Source organism: Pleuronectes platessa, chromosome 20, assembly GCF_947347685.1.
Source record: "Pleuronectes platessa chromosome 20, fPlePla1.1, whole genome shotgun sequence".
In the NCBI taxonomy this organism is placed as follows: domain Eukaryota; kingdom Metazoa; phylum Chordata; class Actinopteri; order Pleuronectiformes; family Pleuronectidae; genus Pleuronectes; species Pleuronectes platessa.
The window spans coordinates 2,669,153-2,689,517 of record NC_070645.1 but is presented as its reverse complement, the minus strand read 5'-3'; the positions used below and the strand labels follow the sequence as shown (position 1 = coordinate 2,689,517).

The window sequence follows — 20,365 nt, the reverse complement described above, 5'->3', positions numbered from 1 at the left end:
TTCTATTTTCTGATGATGGATTTTATGGTGCTCCGTGAGATGTTCAAAGCTTGGGATATTTGGGGGATAGACCTACCTAAGGTCTAACACAGAGTTTGCCATATTTTTACTTTCTCTGTAAGCTCTGGATGCAGCCCCCCATTTCTCTCTCAGTTTATTTTCCTTGGAAGTAGCATCTGGTAAAATAAATATTAACAGTTAAATAAACACATGAATAAATAATAAATTACTAATAAATTCATAATACCTGAGACATAATTACATTTTATATTTTTGGGGTGGTATTTATTCATGATATTGTAATTTTTTTTTTTTTTACATAAACCGTTGTTACTGAAATATTAGAGGAAAAATACTCTAATTGCAACGAAATATTTTCCAAATAATAATAAAATAAAGTACTTTATGTATATAAATCATTAATTGAATATAAAAAAGCACAAAAACTCTCAATCTAGGACATATATCTATCATGTAAAACACTCACAACATGATATTCGGTCGCACCACATGATATTTTCAAGTTCAGTGTAAATCTACAGGAACTGAATTGCCCACCTAAAGAAAGTCAGCACAAAAGGTCACTATGAAATTTATAATCAAGATATGTATTTTAATAACTTTTGTTTTAGGTCATACCACATGATATCCAAATCTTTTTTTTTCTAAATTTGAGAGAGTTACAAACCTGTTGCTGCTTCCATGGGTACTTGGCAAAATGTATTGATGGTCACACCACATGATGTCATAAAATGGACATCATCGGACAAAGTTTGTTTGTATACTATGATGGAAATACAAATGCTTTGCAATTTTTTGTACACGGCTACAAAAGACTTTGGAAATCATAACAAATATGGCAGAAAATTTATTTGAATAAATTTTGAGTAATTTCAAAGAAATTTTCACAACAGCAATCATGGCCGGACGGTCGCACCAAATTATATTATGTCATTTTAGAAAACAGAAACATTGAAATAACGAATGTTTTGGGGGAAATGTAAAGTGTGTACATATACGGGACAGGTACTACATATATATGGTATTTCTTAATGTATTTAAACCTTTTTTTTAACAGAAGAAAATGCAGTCCGACAGAAAATAAAGGCGTCACTTCAATGACACACCAATCGTTTAAAATTGATTTGCTGTGTGTTAATGGCGCGATTCGCTTGCTGCCAAATGAACAAATAGAAAGCCGAAACCATTGCTGCAGATGGAAGCTAGTGTTATCCAATGTCCAAACATCTTAAATGTGCATATATAAATCGGGGAAAATTTCCCTCTGGTCCACTTTTCCTTTGTGTTCGATTTATTTAATTTGTCTTGGAGATGGTTATGGATGGTCTGATGAATGGAGTATTGTCCCAAACAAAGGAATGACACAGTATTTCCATAAGAAACCAACACAGCGGTTGCAATGGTGAACATCCAGTCAACAAACAGCTGATACCCTACACGTGTCGATCGGTCGCTATTGCTCGATCACCACCGCGGTCGTTCAATGGCTTCGGAACTTGTCGGTAATTTCCGACACTGCATCGTCTAGCCTCCATTTTGCTCTCGTGTGCGTGCCTGTGTTGTGTGTGTGTGGTGCGCGCGCAGTGTAGGTGTAAACTGGAAGAGAACACAGGACGGGAAGCGGACGCGCTGTGAAAGCTCTACAGAAATGGACGGGTAATGTTTTGATCAGCGCCGTTACCTTCCTGCCGCTACAGAGTAGGCACCGAGTGCCCGCGACCGTGTGCATGCGTCGTTCAGTAGGAACGAGGACGAGTGTGCGGGTGCGAGGTTTCCATAGCCACGCGCTCTCTTCAGGGAACTGCTTAGCATGTTAGCATAACTTAGCCGACGCCCTGTGTCTGTCTCGTTATTTGCGCCGAAACGCCACCTTAATAGAGTCAATTAGCGTGCAGGGTGACGTAAGAGGTATACGTGTTGATAGTCGCTACTCTGCTTTAATTCGCCACAATCGTATCTGACAGCTGCGTGCTATCGAAGCGGCTAGTGGCGTTGAGCTAGCCGCCATGCTAACGAACACACAGTGTTGTTGACCCTTTGTGTTGTAGCTAACGTAGCTCTGGCTCACTGAGCGGGTCCTGGAGCTGTAACCAACGTCATTTCAGTCTCTAATGACGCCTTCGACCTCAGTACTGATATAATGACGCGTGCGTTTGAACAAACACTTCTCCAACCCAACGTTAGCGAAACACTACAGGTGCCGTTTGTAATGAATGACACTGATCTGGCCACAGCAAATGTTATGATCAGTACTCCAGGGTGTGTCAGTCCAAAGAATTAAGGATGGTGTTGAATGAAGCATGAATTCAACAGTATTTGAGTGTGTGCCCCTTGGACCTGTTTTGGATGGAACCCAATAATATCACGAACCGACCCAGAACCCTCAGACACCCAAGAGTTTCATAATGAGTGGGAAAATAATTTTACAATTCTCAGTGTTTCCCATAAATGCATCTATTTGTGGCCACCACCAACACAATATTCCCATTATACAAATCTGACTTCATTATAGAGCTGCACCCCTCATCTCTGCCTCTCTCTTGCACACACGCATAAATAGATTGACAACAGTCGTCTATTACAGTTGGGTTGTGTTTGGACTGTTGAAACATCAATGATGGACATGTTAATTTGTAAACAGCAGAGCGCTGAGATCCATGATCACCCGTGACTGTTGACAAATTCTAGTGTCAGGTGTGAAGTACTATATTTAGAGCTTTACACTTATGATTGGATCACTCAAAATGAATGTTATTGCAAAGCATGAATAGGGCTTATGGAAAATAAGTAATAACATTAAGAAACACCTTGGGTTCTTAGTGGGACCGATAATGTTAAGGAGCTTGTATGGGCTCTCAACAAACTGTAACATTTCTGTTAAAAATCGGTTAAATGCAGAGACATTCAAATAGTGTCTTATCTTAATTTTGTGTATTTTATAGTTTCCCCATTTAAAATCCATTCATTGTGAATAATTTAAAATATTTTGTCTTACAGCATCAGTGATGTTGCAGTTGGCGTGAAGGTGAGTCTTCTTATGTTTATTTTTTCAAGTGTTCAATATACAAGTGTCATGTTTTTACTTCCATTCTGCCTCAGTTAAACAAAAATAGCTTGAGATTTGACAAAACCAGTTAAAAGTTGAATTTTTTTGCATTCAAGTAATATCAGTAAAAGTCTCAAAGAGGGAAGTAATGTCTGTTTTTAAGTCTTTCTTACTTGTTTGCAATGTGAAAACATTGGGTGATGCTGCCCATCTTCTCCTTTAAATGGCTTCAGACCTTTAGCTGTGCTGTTTTTTTTTGTCTTAAATAATATTTGCTTAATAATTAGTAATACCTTTACGTTTTGAATGATTCCCCTTGGGCAAAAAACGTCAATTTTTTTTACATAATTCAACAGTAGCTTAATATTACAGTTTGAGCTGATTACTTTTACACATTGAATTTATAGGACACCTACTGACATACACACAAATGATATATATAGACCGAAAATCGGGAAAAAAAAACAAAAAAACATGGCATTTGGGATTCTTATTTGGTCTAAGTTTCGGTTATCAACCCTGTAGTTCACAGACTCACTCATGCCGTGTGCAGATCACAGACTGACAGTGCTCCTCGAATTCTCTGAGCACTAAACTGCATTTGTCATTACAACCAGTAACTACAGTTGTCGCTGAATACATCAGTTCTGACATTTTAGATATTGACACTTGTCTGGATTAAATTAATAAAATAAACCACTACATCTGAATTGATCTAATTTTTGGCTTCATTTGTTGGACCGATGGTTATATCAGATCTAAGGTACATTCTACATAACAGGAGAACAAAAAATCCAACATGGATTTTGGGCTTAGCTCGAGGGTAATGCTGTGTTTTAGACCTTTTGAAACACGGCTAATGTCTATGAAATAAATATGTAGAGACAAGCCATGTGGCTTAGACCACATTTCTATTTAAATTCCCTTCCTGAACATTGAAAACTTGTGTTAACACTATAACAACCAGATTTCTTGTAAACGTTTGTTTTGAGCTTTCATAGCATTAGAGTGGCTTTAATGAAATGGGTTGGGTTCATGTCCCTTCTGATCACTGAACAAACCTGTTTCCTTGTGTAAATGCATTGTTCTGGCTACATAACCAGATTTGTGGAGTTCAGGTTGCATTTTAGTCGGTACAGAACAAAGTTAAAGTCCCCTCTCGAAGGGAAACGCAACAGCAGTAAAATATTGATTCCTGATTTGGTGGTATTTGCTGCCCCTTTTATTTCATCAGTATTTCAATGTCAGAAACAAAACAGATAGGGTGACCAGCTGCTGGGTGAGAAATCATGTCCTGGTTCCTTGTAGCTCATGCACTGTGTGCTCACATTTTGACCTAAGTCAGACAACTTTATTACCCTTTCAATTTATTTGTGTCAGGCTGCTCTAGCAGGGGCCTACAACATCTAGTTTATCGTAACCATAAAGAATGTTAGTGACAGAAGAACAATTGGTTCAAATTCAGTCAGACAGAAGCAAGGAGAGGGTGTATGGAGCTATTATAAAGTTGTGTGGGTAATGGGTCCCTAGCCAGGTTCCTCGTCATCCCATCAGTCAGGTTTAAGACTACAAGGCGCCGGTCAGGTCCAGTGAGCCATCTGGGACCTAGTATAGCTCAGGATGAAATGACACGTCTTGACATCTTAAATTCAGCAAGATAAAACCCACACCAGTAGAGGAGGAGCCAGTCCATAGAGCATAGAGCTACTGCTCTATGTCCCTTTCCACCTACTCTCCAAGCTTCCCTTTGTTCATTTAAACTGTCATCAGAGAGCTCTGTTTTATTGTTTTCTTTGAGGGCCTGTCTGGAAAATGGAAATAGTTTTTCCCAATTATTTCACACTGTGTCTGACTGTCCGTCTTTGTGATTTTTCTTCCACAGAGAGGATCAGATGAGCTGAGTATGTACAACAGTCCCAACTCTGGCATGAGCAGTAGCAGTGGTGAGTTCGTTCTGAACGACCCATGAATAGGGAGGGGTTTGAGAGAATTTTCACGAAGCCATTTGATCAGATGGCATTAAGAAGAATCAAAGGATTAATAGGTGTTTGAAAAGTGAAACAGGCTGCGTCAGTTGTACTGTTCTCACATGGGAGCTTTTTAGCGTGTGAATAACATCACGCTCCTAAGTAGGTGGGCACCCACACACACACACCACATCATGTGACTAGAACAGACTCGGAGGATAGCACTGCATTTTAATGTCTCCGCACGGTTCAGATTACATCAGAAGCATCTCAAAGGAAACTGCTGAATTAAAGATGACTGAAAGAGCTGTTCATGTCGCTACAAAGAGAAGACGTGTAAAGTTAGAATATTAAACACTCTGCTATCAAAATACAGTGTTAAAAGCATACAGAGGGGTTTTGGGAGATTATCGCTTAAATCAATTCCCAGTCTACTAACGCTACTACCTGCCACAACCAAGCTAATGTCGCCCTAGGGAACTGCCTAATAAAGTGAGATAATGATGCTCAGGCTGCCTCTGTGTTTGGTAGCTTTAGAATATCAACCATCGTCTTAGATGGAGGCCATCTTTCATTCAATTCATTGTTATGATAGTGTCATGTGGCCTTTCACATTATACATGAGTATGAGCACAGGTGTTGTGCATGGAGAGTGTTAAAATTGGCTAATAGTGTTAATATATTAATGAAGAAATTGTCATTAGTGCACAGTGCTCGTGTGGCCTCATCATTTTGACCACATGTGTTAACAACATGTCATTACGCTCTGTTGAGGCTTGGTAAAGTTGATCAAATCCATTACTTGACACATTCATTAAGCTCCATTAATCTTTACTGTGACACAAACAGCCACATTTCTCTTTTATGTCACTGTCTTAACCCATAAGAAACCACGATTGTCACTTGTATCTTACTAATTTGTCAAATAGTGAATCTTCAATACATGAGCATCATAAAAGTACTTTAGTGTTGTATCTTAAACCAGTTGGTACCCTTAACCTTATGGGTGATCTTAAACATAGAAAAATACAGTTGTTCCACTCCAGACATGTATTGTTACCTTTAATCTGTAATGACACAAAGGTCTGCCATAGGGCTGCTCGAATAATCGAAATTTGATCGAGATTTCGACTATTGGGTCAAACGATCTCCAAACTACTATAATCGAGTTGTAGCGATTATTTTGGCGTCTTTCGTTGAAAGAGACGCGCATGCAACACGGCCGTGCTGACTGCCACTCACTCTCATGCAGCAGTGAAGGAGGCGAGTTTTGCGCGTTGTGACCGGCGGCATTTAAAAAACAGCGCGAGTAAAATGGCAGAGGGAAGGCAGCCTCGTTTGATGATTAAAAAGGGCAGATAAACTTAACTTAAATGGGAGGACTTTGGATATGAAGATCGGACAAGGGGCAGCACCATACAGTGTAGCGGCCACACCGCGCAGCGTCTATTCTCAAGCGCGCCCCCGCCTGGCTGTTCACACCAGACCCACAGTTCTCCGCTTGTTGTTGTATGTAACCCGTTCAATGTAGGGGTTCGGGGGTAAATGATGATGGTCCTCATAGCCATCCCCCACCCCTCTCCGTCTCTCTCTGTCTGTCTATTTGTGTGCTTGTAATGGGGGGGCAGATGGGGACATTTGATAATGAGAGGAAATTTCAAAGTTCTCAGTTACAAAGTGTTTTTTTGGAGAGTGTTAGGGTTGCCATCATTAAGGGTTTGAGTAACCGGGCACCGGTATCCTGGTTTCACGGAGGAATAAGACACGCAGCCGTCATCGGTGTTTACCTGAACCGGAAGTGATTCACTTTATTGCGCACGCTCCAGTCATTTAAAGAATAAAGCACAGACTTGAGAATAAGGGCATATATTAATAATCGTTTGAATAATCGGGATTTTGATAATGTCGAAAAATAATCGTGATTAAGATTTTTTCCATAATCGAGCAGCCCTAGTCTGCCACCTGAGTGTGCATGTGTGCAGTCACATGACTTGGAGTTTGATTGCATGGCAGCTGATTCTGAGTTGGAACTGGTCAGACTGGTTCATAATTTAACATCATTCCATGAAAAGATTCATGAAGAGCAAGGTATCAAGCTATTCAATATAGGTTCAGCAAACAAAAAACAAAAAAATCTAATTCTATTGTGACCAGAATTAGCTTTTAAAACAGCACAAATCCTCCTGGGAAATCTCCACAGTTGGCCTGTGGATCTAGTCTGTCACTGTGTCCTTTTCCTCTTGGTTTAAAACCAGATGACTTGATGAAGTTGAGATCAAGGTTCTGTAAAGGCCACACCACCTCACCGAAAAAATATTATTTAATGACTTTGGCATTATGTCTTGTGTCGATATACTTCCAAATGAATTAGAGTACTATATGAACAGTATGTGAGCAGTCAACATCTGCCATTATGCACTCAGGGAAAAATATTCAAACACGTTAAATGACATGCCCTGTTTTGCAGTTGGGTGCTTAAACAGATTGAGAATAATTCAGTCTCCAGGTTTATTAGGCTACCCAGGTTTATTTATTATTATTGCACTAACAATTGTGAGCGTAAATGTCATCATCCGGAGTTATCTTCACATCACCTTCTCTGCTACCACCACGGTATCTATTCTACGTGTGTCGCATATACTGCAGTCCTGCCCCGGATGGGATCTGATTGAATGTACATTTTGTAATTAGAATATGGCCAATTACACTAATCAAACACATGGAATTAGAAATAGGACTTTTCTTCCACTGCAATGAGGGAAATAATGGTCGGCTGTGTGCAGCAGGCAGCGCTTATGGAAAGCTCTGATTATTTACTCCACTGTTAAGACGGGTTACAAATGTTTTACAATGAACTAGGGCTGCTCGATTATGGAAAAAATCATAATCACGATTATTTTTGGACAATATCGAAATCACGATTATTCAAACGATTATTAATGTCCCCTGATTCTGAAGTCTATGCTTTATTCTTTAAATGACTGAACCGGAAGTACCAGTCACTTCCGGTTCCGGTAAATTGAAATGTCCCCATCTGCCCCCCCACTACAAGCACACAGACAGAGAGAGAAAGAGAGGGGTGGGGGATGGCTATGAGGACCATCATCATTTACCCCCGAACCCCGACATTGAACAGCCGCTATATTGTAGCCGAAGTGTTCCCATACATGAGAACTTTTCTACCCTTTTTCACGATCAAACGGGGCTGCCCTCCCTCTGCCATTTTCCACTCGTGCTGTTTTTCAAATACCGCCGTTCACCACTTAACAGCTGCTTGAGAGTGAGTGCCAGTCAGCTGGGCCGCGTTGAATGCCTGTGTCTCTTTCGAAAAAAATGCCAAATAATCGTTTCAACTCGATTATAGTAGTTTGGAGATCGTTTGACCCAATAATCGTAATGACGATTACATTTCGATTAATCAAGCAGCCCTACAATGAACTGTCTTGAGGGTTGGTTTATGGTGTCTTAGAAGTAGTTTGTATGATGTGCTGTCCGACCACGTCATTCATCAAATGCGTTTATGGTTCGTTGTGCAATGGCAAGCTGGCAATGTGAAAAGCCAGCCGTCATGGAGAGGGGAGGGGCTTCATATTGTTAATAAATGGGTTTTATTATCAGACTCTTTCATAGGAGATTTAACATGGAATGACACTTGGTTGCTGTCATGAAAAATAACACAAATTTGCTGTGGAACAAATTTATAAAGAAAAAAAGAGAGCTCGTACCTCCGCTCAGGTCGCCAGTCAATTTCTTATACACAAGTCTCGACACATCAGCCATCTTGGCAACGCCGCCGGGCAGTTATTTAGGGCTAACAAGACCTGGCTCTTATCTAAATGAATAGGAACGAAGCCAAATCTCCTACTACTCTCAATGGTCACTGTTAAATGAATATAAAGGATTATATCTTCCATCGGAAATTGGGTGACTCCATTGTCAGTTGTTTTGCAATCGCTTAAGCGGTTTGTCTTTTTATTTTGCTGATATAATGGTCTATCTCCTCCAAAATTCATTCTACTATGGAAATTAACCTAAATCCTGGCACTTATGTGAAATAATAATTATTCTCAGTTAATCCTGATTCCATTTGCACACCGCTCTCTCGCAGACATGAACCAACTCAGCTGACCTCTCTGACCTTGTACCGTTTAAACATTCATTTATTTGTAACCACTGCCAGATTATAAACACTGATCACTACATAATGATCATAATGATAAAATATTACTTCATAGTTGCGCGCATTTATAATTTTATCCCCCCCTATCTCTCCGCTCGTTCACTTCCCCTTTCTCTCAGCACACACATAAACATGGTGTCATCAGACACGTTTAAACTCAGACTGGGTAAAAAACAACAACATTGGTGAATTGACATCATCAAGTGGTCACAACTCTTCCATAATTGCATTCGCTAATGCTAGCGCACATATCTCAAAACTCCAAACATGTCAATGTCAAGACCTTGCAATGTTCTGGTTAAACCCAACAGCTCCTACAACGATCAAACATTTGGAAACGGTGTAGAAACTCCCTTTTAACAGGAAGAAACCTTCCACAGAACCAGACACGTGGTGCGAGGGCATCTGCCTCGACAAGTTGGGTTGAGATGAGAGACCTGGGGACAGAATCAGTCTCAGCTGTCAATCATGAAGCGTCACCCTGTTGTTAGATTATTAAATAACAAACTAAAACCAAACCTTGAGATTTCACACATTTGTGTAAAAAACATATTTTCACTCTTTAGTTTGGCCCATGTTAATGACCTATACTGCAGCCAAAGTGAAGCCAATAAACAATTTGGCTTCACTTTTGGAGAGCCATCATAAATTCCATCTTTATAGGCAGTCTATAGGCTGAACCAAATGTTTGGAAGCTTTGGCCTTTGCAATGGAAGTTGACTTCCAAATCAGTTTTCAATCAATCAAATTTGATTGGTATAGCCCATATTCACAAATCACAATTAGTTTCTTAGGGCTTTTACAAGGTGTGACATCCTCTGCCCTTAACCCTCAACAAGAGTAAGGAAAAACGAAAAAACTTTTAACAGGGGAGAAACTTAAAAACCTCAGAGAGCCACATGTGAGGGATCCCTCTCCCGGGACGGAGAGAAGTGCAATAGATGCCACTTGAAAGTTTTCAAATACTGCGATTTAAAGAAAAATCCCCCTTCCATATAATGCAGCAGCATTTCCCACATTAATCATTTAGTCTATGGTGGTAGCGGGGGTGCCCACCCATGTAGATCGCTCTCGTGCTGAAGATTCCAGGTGAGAGTTACACAGACTGAAGAGTGCAAGAGAAGTTCTTGCACGAGAGACAGCTGCATTGCATGCTACTTGTGAGTATGCGCAGAACTACCACTGAAACATGAGGTCTGACTGTCTGCGTGGTATGACAGCGTGAGCAGGCTGTAAATAGCTGACAATTTTCGTACCTAACTTAGCTGAACCTAACGTCACCTAGCTGGATAGTTGCATGTGTGGAAAACCATTTTTAACTGGCTATCATTGTATGGATTAGTGCAGTTAATCTGTGCTTGTTTAACTTGAATTGTAGATGGGGCTTCCAATGGCAGTGACAGTAAAAAGCTCAGGGTGGAGGAGGCCCCTCCATCTCGGGTGCTCCACATCAGGAAGCTGCCCAACGAGGCCTCAGAGACAGAAGTCATCGCCCTTGGCTTGCCTTTTGGCAAAGTCACCAACATCCTCACACTAAAGGGAAAGAACCAGGTGAGTGGGAGACATGGATAACAAGACTCAACAGTTTTAACAAACCTCAACTTCTATAGCTCTTTAAATGTATGTAATTTCTGTGTTTCTGAATTTAGAGAAAATTAACCATCACATATACAAAATTAGGAACCCTGGAAGTTCCCTTTTAAACAGAGTTCAGTCTAATTATTTGAATCCTTCAGCGGCTTAACACACTTGTGGTTTTCCAGGTTTCAAAGTTCAAAGTTTGTCCAACCATTTTTGCAGAGGTTCCGCACTTTCAGTTTGCTTTTCTTTCTCCTTCTGTCCAGTTTGTCACAGACCAGTTCCTTGTGGTCTGGTCTTGACACTGGTGCTCATGTGAAACAGCTTTCTCGTTCTCTTTTTCTAATGTTTAGCTCATTATCCTGCTGCAAGATTAACTTCTGACTAAACACTCTTTCTTTACTTATTTATACCTATTTTCAAGACTTAATTTACTTCCATTGCGACAGCAAAACTGAAATTTAACCAATTTCGTAATTCTCTTGTTCGTAGTTGTTCAGAGTTTCATTAATTGCTGAGCATCAGTTTAACATCATAGATAAATTCATTGAGGCTGAGCCAAGGCAGGTGGCGTACAATGTTTAAAAATCTATATGATAGTATTGTTCATTCCCTGGAGGACAGTGGTCATATTTTAGTCATCTTGACCTGTCGAGAACCATGTGTCAGTTGACATATTGCTGTACCACACAAGTGTGTTAGGACACAGTCCCGTTATCTCAAACAGCATCTGAAACATGCACACAACTCGAACAAAAGCCGGCCTACAGCCCATTGTCAGCCTGCTGAGGTGGCCAGTAGGACACACTTGGCATTTGTCCGCCAGTTATCTGTCAAATATACCTACTTTGTTCTCAAAGAGCGTCTGCTACTCCCGATCGATTGATCGACACAGGCCTCATCTCTACGTGTTAGACTGTTCGATCTGTGCTGGTCTGATAACATTTCTGACAGGAGACTCTTACACGGTAAAAGACGACCGGAACTGTGTGTCTGTCCTGAATCAGCTGTGATTATAATTATGCAGTGGCTTGATATCTCTAAAACAGTGAACGTAGCATAACAATGAGTGTCTGTCTGTCTCCGCATCGGTGCAGGGTCATTCACGCCCGCATCCTGATGCATTAGGTGTTAAGTCTGTTTTTTTATCGTCTTATCTCAATTACTTGACGATTATCAAAAACGGGTGTAGTGGTTTTTAGGTGATCACTGTTACTGATCATATACAGATAAGTTACTTGTTTATTGGTTACTATGTTGGGGAATTACTTGTTTTCTTTACTTCCAGGCATTCTTGGAGATGGGGACAGAGGAGGCAGCCATCACTATGATTAACTACTATACCACAGTAACTCCTCATATCCGCAATATACCCATCTTTATTCAGTACTCCAATCACAAGGAACTCAAAACCGATGCTGGAAATCAGGTAGGGCTCCAACTAATGATTGTTATCTTCTTTCATTAATCTGCTAAAAAAGGTTCCTGAATAATCGATGAGTTATTTATTCTGTGTGATTAAAAAGAAAAATTAACATAATAACGTTCCAGAATCCAAAGTGATGTCTTCAAATAGCAAAAGGTTAAAGACATTCAGCTAGCCATAATGTAATATATAGCTATGAAAATAACATGGGGATTTTAGCTTGAAAACTGAACTTGGGCATAGTTGCATAGTAGCCCAATAATTTTCTTTTAGATTGACTACTCGGTTAATCGACTAATAATTGACTGTTACTCGTGCCTCCATTTTCTGTGGCTGAGCAGTACTGTTTTTGGCTGCCTTACTAGTTACTTACTAGAAATTTGGAGATCTGAAACTCAAATGATAGTGATGTTGTATATGTCTTATAACCAGTGTAGACAAAGTTGTCAGTGCTTGTTATGTTGTCTATGCATTAACAGCGGACCCAGGCAGTGCTGCAGGCAGTGTCAGCAGTCCAGTCTGGTGGCTCTCCGAGCTCAGACGTTCAGGAGGCCCTCGCAGCAGCCTCCAGTCCCGTGCTGCGCATCATCATCGACAACATGTTCTATCCAGTAACGCTGGATGTGCTGCAACAGGTAAGAAACCCTTTTTCTGAGCTTTCTCGCATGTTCAAGAATATTCATTGTGAAAGATTTTCTTTTCTTTTTGTCTGCAGATTTTCTCCAAGTTTGGCACAGTTATGAAGATAATCACATTTACCAAGAACAATCAGTTCCAGGCCCTTCTACAGTTCAGTGATCCTGTTAACGCACAGCAAGCAAAACTGGTGAGACATTATATACCTTGCGCTCCCACTGGTCATGTTATGCAGCTTTGTTACTTATCAACTACAGTCTAGATGTAACTGGTTAACATTAGGAAAATTATGATGTTTTTTTCCCCCCGCCAGGCATTGGATGGTCAGAACATATACAACTCGTGCTGCACACTGCGTATCGACTTCTCCAAGTTGGTTAACCTAAATGTCAAGTACAACAATGATAAGAGTCGTGACTACACACGACCTGAGCTTCCCGCTGGTGACGGACAGCCCAGCCTCGACTCCACGGTGGCCGCTGCGTATAGTAAAGATTCCAATTCTCTCCTCGGTAAGATCCCAGGTATATTACAACTTTTATATTTTTTCCTTTTTTATATTCATTATTGTTTCAACTTATGGTCGTGACCATGAAATGTGATTAGATTTGGCATGGTATGTAGTAAATCATTTGACTTGTCATTGGCCAATAGTCATTGGCCAGGTTTGAATAATTTGTAAACACAGTATAGCTTTTAAATACTTTACTTAATTGAATTAAGTAGTGGCTGCAGTTCAAGTTTAGTCCTAATTGAAAATATTACATATTAAATAATAAATCAAATAAAAGCTCTTAAACTTTAGTTTGTGATGTCATTTAGTGGTTTAGTGGAAGTGCTGCTCTCCATTCCATGATTTTTGTGTCTGTTCCCTGTCAGGAGCCCTGAGCCCTCTGAGCGCTGCAGCCGCGGCTGCTGCTGCGGCAGGGAGGGTGGCCCTGGCTGGACAGACAGGGTCCAGCGGGGTCCTGCTGGTCAGCAACCTCAATGAGGAGGTCAGTAACACACATCCAAACACACCAGTCAGATGGAGCATATAAGGCTTGAACTCCACCACTCCTTCCCACCACCTTCATTCCTCTGTTTTGATTAATTTATTTGCTGGTTATAGCCAGTGCTCTTCTGTGCTACCATTTCCATTTTCATTGTCTTGTGTCTGCCATTCAGGTCCTTTAAGAATGGGTGGATTTTGTACTTATTTTACCGTAGCGCTCAACATGGATCTGTTAAGCTAAACAGCATATTTTGGCTCATTTGTGAAGTGTCATCTTCAGGTTTAGTTTTAAGTAAGTTGAGTATAAAGCAATATCAAAGCAGAGAGCAACATCTCTTTATTGAGATTATGTGAGAATGAGAGGGTGGCTTTCTTCACCCATTTCCAAAATGTCCCTTTTCTTGTCGGGCAGATAATATTTAGTCCATGTCCCTAGAAAATCCTAGGTTCTGTCATTGACACGGAGAGATTTGTGAAAGAGCTGTGAGTTTGTGTGCTGTTGTATTTATGGTCTCAGCTCTGATATTCACCAATCACTGAACTGCTCTGACCTATGTTCCACTCGTTTTAACAAAGAGATGGACTGGACCTCTAGTTTTTCCAGTTAGTTTTATATGAAGCAAGAATTTTTGTCTAACCTTTCCTTTGCTGTATTTTCTAGTGTCCTTTACATGACCAGGGCCTTCCTGTTGCTTTTGTTCCTTTTTGGTCAGGACTCTCTATGTCCTCGTAAGAGAGGGGGATTTGTTGTTTCTGTCACAACACCCAAAGCCCTCCCCTCTCTCCTGCAATGTTCTGCCCTTCCTTTCTCTTGTCAAACTGTATCTAACTCGGCTAACTGTCTCTCTTCTCTTTTTCTCTCTAAGCTCTCTTCATCTCTCCTCAGCTCATATGAAAGCTCATATGAAATCATTTTGTGATCTCTTAACCCGTTCTCACTTTTGGGAACAAATACCTGCCTCTCTGAAATGCTTGCTCACTGTCTTTCCTCCCTTTTCCTATGCGTTTTTTTTTTTTAGAACTGTGAATTAGATAGCATCTAATCTGTCTCCTAATGTATCTGTCTCTTTTCCTCATCAGTCTATTCTCTGGCTGTGAATGAATTTGTCATCCTGAAGCCTTTGACAGTATCTCAAACATTCAAACTCAACCTGCGACCTGTGTTAAGATACTGTGCTTAAGCTTTCTTTTAGCTTCTCTGACTTGTGTGAACACCAACTTTAAGTCAAGTGGCCTTCACATCAACTCTTGCATGCCCAATTTTACCGCAGAACAAAAATTAAACTTCATGGTCTCGGACCTAATTTCCCCCCCTCAGCTTCTCATGTTCTCGTACCATTCTCCCTCACTGAAAGATGAGATCTTCAGATTTCTTATCTGCTGCATGTTGTTTTTATCCCATGGTTATGACTTTATTGCTGATTTTTATTATGATTTTGACTGAATGTACCTTTACCCCATGCTTGTCCAGGGTGACCTACATTCGGCGCAAGTTATTTGCTGTATTTTGACTAAAGAAAACATTGATCCAAGCCATTATCTCTGACCAAACTGCTTGCATTATTCCAGTGTACTGACCTATATTTTATTTTTTGTCCCTCCCCCCTCCTCACTTTTTAATTTGTTTTATTTTTTACCCCATTTTTACCCCCCTTCTCCCCTCCATTCGTCCTGCCCCTCCCTCCCTGTGCTGGGGGTTGGGTGTAATTTTTTTAACCCATCGAATCACACCCTCTTCCTCCCACGGTATCCCTACCCCCCTCAACCCCCCCCCCCCCCCCACATGACTCCTCTTCTGCCCGCCTGCTCCCCTCCTCCATGACCCACCACCTCCATCACTCTCCGGGGGGGAAACAAAAACCACCATTCCTTCTACCTACCTCCGTTCTGGATCGATCTGTCCATATCTACCTCCGCTCCGCTCCGACTCTTCTACCTCTCTACCTGTCTCACGCTGCTTGTTGCTCTTCTCTCCCTCTAAAGATGGTTACGCCCCAAAGTCTGTTTACCCTCTTCGGTATGTTATCGTTAGCTCTCTCTCTTGCTCTCTTGCTCTCTTGCTCTCTCTCTCTCTCTCCTCTCCCTCTCTCTCTCTCTCTCTCTCTCTCTCTCTCTCTCTCTCTCTGTCTCTCTGTCTCTGGTTCTCTCTCTCTCATCTACCACCTCTTTTTTGCTCTATTTCCATTCTATCTTGGACACATTTGGCATTATTATTATGATTATTGTTACAATCCTATTTACATTTATTTGCACACAGTAACCTGGTAATTGTAATACCTTGTTCCCCCCTGTTTGTTGGTTTGGGCTAATCTTCATGATAAAGTTATTCGTTAATGCACGGTTAAGTCATTATTTTTGCATGATGTTTTTATTTAAAGCCATCTGATACAGCTTGATAACTTATCTGTTTAGAGGGTGTCTCTTCTCCTTCTTTACCTGTTCTTTCTACACACCTCTCACTCTGAAGTCTTCTTTAAATTTCTTGTGTGCATTCTATTCTCTCTTCTTTGCTTCTAGTCTTGAAATGTCCTTGTCTCCAGTACAAAATGTTTTGAGAAGTCTAACTGTCTGCTCTCTCTCCACCTCACCTCCTCTCCTCATGCCTGCGGCTTTAATGCAGGAGTGTATGGTGATGTCCAGAGGGTAAAAATACTCTACAATAAGAAGGACAGCGCTCTCATTCAGATGTCAGATGCCAACCAGGCCCAGCTAGGTAAGAGGATGTCATATCCAACCAAATTCACTGATTCAGAGTTGTCATAACCCAGTGGAACAAGCTAAGTGTATGTGTACCTCGCTTTTCAGCACAGCACAATTTGTAGTTTTTCGGCCTATGGGCCTCAGATTTCTGTAACAGGACTGGTGCAGAATCATATGATATAAACACAAACACTGTCTCATTTGAATATTGGTCTAGTTTCAACAGTGTATTTATTTACATATTAACAGCTTTGTCTTCATTGACCTTTTCTTTGACATTGTTAAAGCAATGAGCCACCTGAACGGTCAGAAGGTGTATGGGAAGATCATCCGAGTGACCCTGTCCAAGCATCAGACGGTGGCTCTGCCCCGTGATGGCCTGGATGACCAGGGCCTGACCAAGGACTTTGCCAATTCTCCACTCCATCGCTTTAAGAAACCGGGATCCAAAAACTTCCAGAACATCTTTCCGCCCTCTGCCACCCTCCACCTCTCCAACATCCCGTAAGTAACACGGCTGTCAGCACAGGATCCCTCAGATCTGTAGAGAGGTGGCTGGAGGAGACAGTGTCCTAAATATCCCTCATAACACCCAGAGGTGGAGGGTGTTGTTAATACAGGTCCACTAGGGAACTACAGTATTTTTTTTAACTGCACAATGGCAAGATAAAGGAACAGAGCCATAAGATCCGTCTCTCTTCAAAGAGCTGTAATTCCCATCCCTACTCCATATCCTCCTTGAAAGCCCTGCCGGCTCCTTGTACAGATGAGTGTGATAAAACGGCACCAGACAAAGCATTAGACAATGGTGGCTTAGTTTTTGTTTGTCATGAAAAACCTGGATTTTGGAGAGAGGCATACGTTTAAACGTAGCAAAACTAGAATGGCGCTCTGTAAATAACACATGCCTCTGCCAATCAAGGCAAATGTACTGCATCCTTTGAGGCCCATTTCCCATCTATTCACCAAGTGTCATAGAAATTCTGTTACCGTTTTTTCAAGAAAGAATAAATGTGCAGCTGTTAAGAAAGATTTTACTCATTTAAGAAAATAATTGATCATCATGTAGCGGTCAGTGTTGATAATGTTGTGGTAATTAAGGTTAAAACTGTAGCGCTTCAGAGATGTCAGCTGAGTCAATGTCGTGTGTGTGTCAGCAGGCGCCAGAAAAGAGAGCCAGCAAGCATTCGATGAATGAATGGCTATATATAATTTAATATAAAATATAGTAAGTGCCAGTTCGTGGTTTCATTTATACATTTGAGGGGAAAATGACTTGGCTCTAAGGCGGCTCTTTCCCATGGAAGAGTGGTTCTTAAAAGGTTTGCAGGTTGAACCATCTCTGAACCAGCAGCAGCCCAGCACTAGCACTCGGTCCACTTTGGTGGAAAAGGGGTACGAGTGTGTCTTGACATATGTGAACTTCCTCCTAAGTGGAATCTGAATGCAATCTTCATTTTAACAGACAAGATGTGACGGAGGATGACCTGCGACTGCTCTTCTCCAACGCTGGAGGCACTGTGAAAGCTTTCAAGTTTTTCCAGTAAGTAGAAGTCACGCAATGCACCACCATCCCTTTACCGCCTGCACATAATGTTCTATCTCGGAACAATTTCAGATTCTAGCTTGAGTTTGAAGACATGTGGTGTTTCCCCCTCACAAGTTTGTTTCCTGTAGTTCTCAATCATTCTGTCCCCTTTTGCAGGGATCGTAAAATGGCTTTGATTCAGATGTCAACAGTGGAGGAGGCCATCCAGGCTTTGATTGACCTTCACAACTACAACATGGGAGGCAACCAGCACCTGAGAGTGTCCTTCTCCAAGTCCACCATTTGAGAGAGGGACCCACAAATTGCTGAGAGTAGAGTGGTTCACCGTCTCTGAGCCGGTCAGAAATCTTACAGACTGTCTGGACATTGGGGGGGAGGGGCACATTATTGAAATAGTTTTGTTGTTGGGGTTTTGTTGATCCTGTCATTCCTTGAGAGACACTGGAAACTCTGACATGCATCCTTTTTTTAAAAGAGAACAATTAAGTGTGTTTCAAATACTGGATCATCCCAGCTATTAACTGTACCTCTGTATTATTGAATATTGACATGATTGATTGTCCCCCTGTATGATAGTTTGGTGTAGATTAATGTTTAATTCTTTATTTAGTTAAACGATTCAGTACTCATGTGCCTTACTTGACATTATCAACTGTTTGATGGACATCTTCATTAACACCCTCCTTTGCTTTTGAGGCACATTGGTATTGTATATATTATTTTTGGGGGTTGGTGTGAATGCAAGCTGTTTTTTACGTAGACGTTATTGCAGTTTTTTAAGGCTATGCTACAAACAGGCCAAGCTTTTTTGTTTTTTGTCAGTTTTAGATTCTTAACATTTTTTTTTTAGTTTAGAAGCAGAAGAGAGGAATGTACCTGAGGCAACACTTCAGAGTTTTTACAAAGCCTGCTACAGGCAGTTTAACTTGAATTCCATTATTCCAGGGATTTTCAAAGTCTGAGAGTGAGTCTCCTCTCAGCCAAAAGAAACAACGCCTGCATACCACACACTTCTACTGGCTTAGGTTTCTCCCAGATAACTTTGTAAATATCTCGCTAAGGATATTTCACGTAGTAATGATCTCCTTTTGTTTATGTAATAACTTATATCATGTATTTTCACTTCCATTCACTTACCCTCCCCCATGGGATGGCCCACCTCCCACTTTGAAAACGCCTGCATTATTCCACAAGTATGTTTGGTCTAAGATATTTCCCCCCGCAGTTTGGACTTCACAGCTCACACGCAAGATGAACCATCTTAATGTAGCTCATCGCTGAGTATTTCTTTCTGTGTTTTTGAAGCCTATCCTGCTTTTTCCACATCAGTGAGGTGTAATTGTCAGTGGCAATGGTTTTTCTAAGCATGTTTATTGACAATAGGATCTGGCATCAGAAAGTGTTGCATGCTGTGGAAGCAGATAGAAGATGAGTCCACTGTGATTTCATTGTCATGTGAGTTTACTAGCGAGGGCTACTCGGTTGGACCAAAGTTTCTGTGCCTTTAGCGTTCCTTTAAATCATCAGAAAACTAGCATTTCAGAACAAAGAAATGTTGCATTTCAGGAAGAAGAAAAATCATGTGTCAAGATAAATCCCACTTTTTTCTTTTGATACAAAAAGTCCTCTAGACTTGAGATGTTTTCTCAGAAATAATAGTTATGTATATTTTTCCCTCAAGGTCTGATTTTATACAGTTCATCGTGTACGATTTGGTATAGTTCTGAGGCACAATTAAAGGATGAATTGTTTTCTAAAAAGGGGAGGTGCGACTTGGTTTCCTGCTTTTTGAGTTTTCCTTCTCATGGTCTCTTGTGTACACTGCATTATCTCTGTAGCATGTCTAATAAAACTCTTCTGTAGCTCTGCGTTCTACTCCTCTGTCTCTCCTCTCTTCTGTCCATTCCGCTCACTCCTGAAACTAGCTCAGTCCCAGGGTGGGAAGGAAGCCAAACTCCATTTTGGAGCCACTTGACAAACAAGCTCTAATAAACCAGATTGAGCCCTCTGATGGTTCTAATTCACAGGACAAAGAGGTGTGTTTTCTTGATGCATTTCCCACCCTGCCAACTGACACAATCTATTCCTCTGATGTCTTGCTCTTCTCTCTGCTGGTAGATTCCTATTTTCTAATCAGTCTTGAAGGGCCTCTGCTCTCCTGACAATCTCTCTGATATATCTACTTGCTCTCACACCTTTTAGCAAATACATAAATGGCCTCATTTGTCTGTTTTCCAAACCTTCTGCACGTTATGCTAATGCCGGCTT

At 41.0% G+C, this 20,365-nt stretch overlaps 1 protein-coding gene across 2 annotated transcripts; it reads left to right on the top strand.

The window, feature by feature from the left end:
- The first annotated feature begins 1,564 nt into the window (after positions 1 to 1,564).
- ptbp2a (polypyrimidine tract binding protein 2a) lies at positions 1,565 to 19,972 on the top strand. 2 transcript variants are annotated; one of them, XM_053412991.1, is made up of 14 exons: positions 1,565 to 1,677; positions 3,019 to 3,046; positions 4,950 to 5,010; positions 10,593 to 10,765; positions 12,081 to 12,221; positions 12,698 to 12,853; positions 12,934 to 13,044; positions 13,168 to 13,378; positions 13,734 to 13,849; positions 15,832 to 15,865; positions 16,469 to 16,561; positions 16,836 to 17,052; positions 18,014 to 18,091; positions 18,254 to 19,972. In XM_053412991.1, exons 1-14 carry the CDS (start codon positions 1,670 to 1,672, stop codon positions 18,381 to 18,383), a joined length of 1,557 nt encoding a protein of 518 aa, XP_053268966.1. In that variant the 5' UTR covers positions 1,565 to 1,669; the 3' UTR covers positions 18,384 to 19,972. The 2 variants fall into 2 exon arrangements, with proteins under 2 accessions (XP_053268966.1, XP_053268967.1); XM_053412992.1 differs by having other exon boundaries at positions 1,575 to 1,677; positions 4,950 to 4,968.
- Positions 19,973 to 20,365: the final 393 nt, after the last annotated feature.